This window comes from Triticum dicoccoides, chromosome 7B (genome assembly GCF_002162155.2).
Source record: "Triticum dicoccoides isolate Atlit2015 ecotype Zavitan chromosome 7B, WEW_v2.0, whole genome shotgun sequence".
NCBI lineage: Eukaryota > Viridiplantae > Streptophyta > Magnoliopsida > Poales > Poaceae > Triticum > Triticum dicoccoides.
This window is the reverse complement of record NC_041393.1, coordinates 743,931,985-743,937,661: the sequence shown is the minus strand read 5'-3', so window position 1 is coordinate 743,937,661 and position 5,677 is coordinate 743,931,985. Positions and strand designations below refer to the sequence as shown.

The window sequence follows — 5,677 nt, the reverse complement described above, 5'->3', positions numbered from 1 at the left end:
GTGAGGGGAGGGAGGGGCCAAGGGGATCAAAGGGGTTAAAGTCCTAGGACTTATGAACCAAACATGGCCTGAGTATTGTGTTTTTCCTTCAGAGAATGGTGGTGCATCTGCTCTGTATGGACCTCTCCGTATATGGGCTTCGGCAGTAAATGACAGATGAGCCTTTGCAGTCAAAGTCTCCAAAATTACGGCCCATCTTCTATTGTTGAACCAGCATACGTGGAGTGCAGTGAAATTCGGAGGAGATCCAAACTAGTTGTTGTTTATTTAACCAAAATTTAGATTCAGAAGAAACATGAGTTGTTCATTTTCTCTGAATGACAAGATTACTACTGATGAGTGATGACACGTCATGCTTAATTCCCGGCATGCACTTCATATTTTAGCACTCTTCACTTTTTTTTTATAACAACATAAAATGTATACGGAACTCTGAACACTAATTGATGTTTAGAACCAAGATAGTACAAGTAACATCGAGTGACAATCAGACGTATGAAAGAGTTGCACAAATTCCTTCCTCTATTCATCATCTACTTATTTACAGTTACTGCCACTAATTTCACTAGAACAATCAAGATGGACGCATCCTGGATGGTAGTAGTAAAGCTAGAAGATGTGCAGTGTGTGGATGTTGAGGAGTGCGACTCTGGTCTGCACCAGGCTCCGGAACACCTTCTCACTCCCGGCTTCGAGCTCATCGATGAACTCCTCTAGCTCCTCCAGCCTCTCCGCCACCGCCGCCGTTACCATCTCCTCTTCCGCCGACCTCGGCATCGGCGCCCTTTTCTTGTTCTTCGTCACCAGGCACACCAACGCCGCGGTGCCTTTGCACGAGCATGACTCCGCCGCCACGGACCCCAACATGGCCGCCACGGCCCCGAACAGTGCGGCTGACGCAGACGCCGTGGCCGCGGCCGACTCCATCAACAACCCCGTCACCTCCACATCTGCCGAGCTGCCATGACCGCCGCCGAGGATGCTCAGGCGCGAGGGCCGCACGGCGCACTCGCTGGCCGCGGCGGCGAGGCGCGCGAGCTCCTTCCCGGCCCTGCGCTGCGACCGCACTGCCGAAGCCAGGCGCGCCCCGTCGCGGCGGCGCACGGCGGTCAGCGCCTCGGCCACGTCTTGCTTGAGCGCGACTACGGCCTCCTGGAAGCAGCCGTGCGCGTCGGCGAGGCGGAGAAAGGAGTCCAGGAGGCGGTCGACGCTGCCGCCGGCGCCGGAGAGCGCGGCCTGCGCCTCGGGCAGGTCGAGCAGGTCGCCAAGCGCGGCGTGGAGCGCGTCTACGTGCGCCAGCCCCGTGGCCACGGAGGCGGCCAACGCCGCCGTGCCCTGCTGTGCCCAGGCGCGCACGGAGCGGATGTGGGTGTGGAGGTGCGCCAAGATCGGGTGCGAGCGGCACGGCAAGCTCACGGACGGCCCGTGGTACGACGAGGAGGGAGCGCGCGCCTTGGGAGACCTCGAGGGGCTGAGAGGGAAGGAGATGGAGCGCACGAAGGCGCGCGCCATGGCTGCCGGTCGAGCTGCCGCTTTGACGATGGTTGGTGTGCGCGGCTGCTTGCGTGTCTGTGTAAGTTGAGCTGAGCTGAGCTTATAAAGATCCCAGCTGAGCTGAGCTGAGCTCTCTGGAGTATCAGTTGAGCTGGACGTGGGTTGAGATGTCTGACAGTGACACACGCGCTTGCACGTGTGCCTGTGTGGTCGAGGTACAGCCCGTGGTGAGGGAGTGAGGTGGTTTTCACCGGTTGTGTCAGACAAGACAAGTGGCACTCTTGCGGTGTAATGCCAAGATCGTTCTTGGTTTCTGGCCTCTGTTTTTATTCTTCTTTTTTGTGATTGCAGATGGATCTCCCCAGCATAATCAGGTTTCTGATCAAGGTTCAGCAGAAGAAGGCCAGAAAACAGGCTGTAAGGATACTCCCCAACTTACATCAAGATTCGGATTTCTACATTTGAAAGAAATTTCTTTTGTTTCATCTTTTTTTCACCGATTAAGCGAGAAAACTGTTTAGATATGATACAAGTATCTTACCGTTGAGTCGCATATGTATTAGCAACCAGGGCTCAACCCCCTCTCCCCCTTCCTCCTAGTTGCACTAAGGCCTTGTACAATGAGAGGTGCTTAGGGGAGGTGCTTAAAGAAATAAACCAAGTTTTTCTTAAACACCGGTGCTTATTTGTACAGGATAGACGCTTAACTAAGCGCCTCTTCTGTAGAAATAGGCACCGGTGCTTCAGAAAAACGCGGTTTATTTTTCGAAGCATCTCCTTAAGCACCACCCACTGTACAAGGCCTAAGTGTGAAGCGAGAGTAAGCCGACACGGTTTTCGTCGACCCTCCATGAACTCATGGGATCCCCTTCATCTGTTGAAAGCTCCGGTAATGAGAGAGTTGAGGAACTTATGGACACATTACACACTATACAGCTGGTAGAATTTATTTAGTTGTAGTTACACCTAAATTTGAGACTCCTCGTAAACTCTAAAACACTCTACCAAGTTTGGATATTTAAGGATACAAAGGATATGGAAAGATATAAAAATGCTATAATATAATCTACAGAAATGTATACTTGGAGAAATGCTATATATTCGTTCTCCTAGATTTACGGAGAAATGCATTGTGATAAAAGATTTGCATAAATATCTCAAATTAAAATTAAAATTATGTCATTTTTTGATAAAAAAATATAGTTTAATCTTTAACATGTGAAAACTATTTTAATAATGATAAATAATAGAAACATATGAATGTTACTATACCAAAGCATAACTATATAGTTAATTACAATAGTTGTATAAAAGAAATACTAGTCAAGATAGTATGTTGAAAATCGCGTGTATTAATAAAATAATATGCGATTACTACTAATTAAAGTAAACATGTTTAATATAAATAAATGAAAACAATTAAGTTTAACACGTCATATATACCATTCAAAAGAGTATATCTAATTAGAAGACAACGTATTTATATAAATAACATAACTTCATCTCTATCAGAAACATACTGACATTAATCATTTCCAAGCAGAATATTATATTTCTACTCGATTGCAAACAAAAATGACCGAATTTGTTTTCTATTCCTCTCAGTATTATTTTTTATTTTGATTTTATAAATTAGAAAAAAAATAGTATATAAGAGATGTGTCTGTTTGTATTAATAAATAAAAATGTACCTATATTTTTATTAGAGATTAAACGAAATGTATTATCAACATAACATTTCAGAATTTAATAACTTCAGTGATGTTTGTTATGTTGTTAAATGAATTGTGCCTTAAAAAGTTCTTTTTGTAACGCTTCTTTAATTTCTTTTTCTTTTAGCCACATTAATAAACATGTCGCTTCACAGAAAATATGAGAAAACAAATTCGTGTGGTCATGGAATGCATGAATCATTACAGACATGATCCAGTGGAAATTCGCGGCTACTTGATGAGTAGCTGATGCATTCGGCATTGAAAAGCAAAATATATAGAGCCTACATTATCATCGATGCAACGAGCTATTTTAAAAAATCTATCCTCTCCCTTTAAATGCAAACTCTTGGCTGGGCTCATCCATTTTTCCAACAAACAAAAATATTTTCTATGTGAGAACCCCACCCCCTCGCGCGCGGAAGTGTCGGGGTTGGCCAACTTGTGGCACTTATTAGGTTTGAAAGGGAGTTAACAAGTTGACAGCTTGCATTATGCTCAAATGATTTTTCTCTAAGAGGATTCGTGAATATATTAAAGATTGTCTGGGGCTTATTGGCTTGCATGGACATCTCTAGGAAGGAGCGGTCTCATCGCCAAATTTGTGGATGAAGTTCATGAAACCAAGAATTTAGATGAAAAATGGTCACATTAATATTCCTTATGCATGTGTCTTAGGGATTAGCATCGAGAAGAATGTTGGAGATCGTTGCAGAAAATAAAAAAATTCTACGCATCACCAAGATCAATCTATGGAGTCATCTAGCAACGAGAGAGATAGGAGTGCATCTACATACCCTTGTAGATCGGGAGCGGAAGCATTCAAGAGAACGGGATTGATGGAGTTGTACTCGTCGTGATCCAAATCACCGATGATCCTAGCGCCGAACGAACGGCACCTCCGCGTTCAACACACGTACGGAGCGGAGACGTCTCCCGCGCCTTAATCCAGCAAGGAGGAGGGAGAGGTTGAGGAAGAGAGCTCCAACAGCAGCACGACGGCGTGGTGGTGATGGAGAAGCAGTACTCCGGCAGGGCTTCGCCAAGCTATGACGGAGGAGGAGAGGTGTTGGGGAGGGGAGGGGCTGCGCCTTGCAGGTGTGTGTGCAGCCCTCCCCTCGCCCCTCTATTTATAGGGGGAGGAGGAAGGGGGGCGGCCCCCTCTAGATGAGATCTAGAGGGGGGCGGCGGCCAAGGGGAGGGGGCTTGCCCCCCAAGCAAGGGGGCGCCCCCTTTAGGGTTTCCCCACCAACCCTAGGCGCATGGGCCCAAGGGGGGGATGCGCGCAGCCCTCTAAGGGCTGGTTCCCTTCCCTCTACGGCCCATCAGGCCCTTCGGGAGAGGTGGCCCCTCCGGTGGACCCCCGGAACCCTTCCGGTGGCCCCGGCACAATACTGGTATGCCCCCGAACTTCTCCGGTGACCGTATTACAACTTCCCATATATAAATCTTCACCTCCGGACCATTTCGGAACTCCTTGTGATGTTCGGGATCTCATCCGGGACTCCAAACAACATTCGGTAATCACATACAAGTCTTCCTAATAACCCTAGCGTCACCGAACCTTAAGTGTGTAGACCCTACCACTACAAGAAATATGTCAACTTGTGACCTTGACTATTGGTCACTGAAAGGTCATGGTTTTTCATTTGCGACCTTTTTGTGACCAAAAACAGAAGGTCAAAAGCTGGCGGTCATAAACTGACTATAGCTACCTTTCTTCTGGAATGGTCGAAGACGTTTATGACCAAAATATGTCCATTGTGGCATTTTGGTCACTAGCACCCTCCTCAGGCCACGTAGGCATCCAGCATGGCAAGCTGATGTGGTACAAGATTCAGCCTGGTTCAATTCGGTTTTCTACATGGGCATAGCCCAACAATTCGGCTCATTTATGATTTTTTCCTTTTAATTTTGGTCAGCTACATTGGCCTAGCCCAGCAATTTGGCCTTTTATTTTTCTAGGCCTTTGGCCTTTTCACTTCCATTTCTTGTTTGAGCCTTGGCCTTTTTACACTCCATTTTAGACCAGGTCCCACTAGTCAGATCATCCAATTAGGTCCCACTTGTCGGTTTTTCTTTTGTTTGTTTCCCATTTTAAAGGACTCGCTAGTGAAATGGGACCCAAGGGTGTTGTTTAGGCGCCGCACATCAGTTCACTATTTGTGAACTAACCAATAACTTGATTCAAACATAGCCAATAACACATACAATTTTAAACAACAGCCAAACGAAGTACTTTACAGTCATGGCAGTACAAATCAGGTATTCAACTATAAAATACACCTAATATTAACATGGCCAGCTCCAGGGAGCTAAAACACATAGTTGGGTGCTGGTTTTCTTCGGGATTCTTCTCCTGGGGCTGTTGTACACCGCATCTGCAGGTTATAAATCAAAAAAGTTAGGAAATCAAGTGAAGTTGTGCATATAACATTCTCCTAACAATGAAAAATAGATGCTGAAGTTGA

At 46.3% G+C, this 5,677-nt stretch overlaps 1 protein-coding gene across 1 annotated transcript; it reads right to left on the bottom strand.

Moving 5' to 3' along the window:
- Nucleotides 1-509: 509 nt before the first annotated feature.
- Nucleotides 510-1,554, bottom strand: LOC119341359. The gene has a single exon (XM_037613238.1). It carries the CDS (start codon nucleotides 1,510-1,512, stop codon nucleotides 610-612), a length of 903 nt encoding a protein of 300 aa, XP_037469135.1. The 5' UTR covers nucleotides 1,513-1,554; the 3' UTR covers nucleotides 510-609.
- Between the last annotated feature and the right edge of the window lie 4,123 nt (nucleotides 1,555-5,677).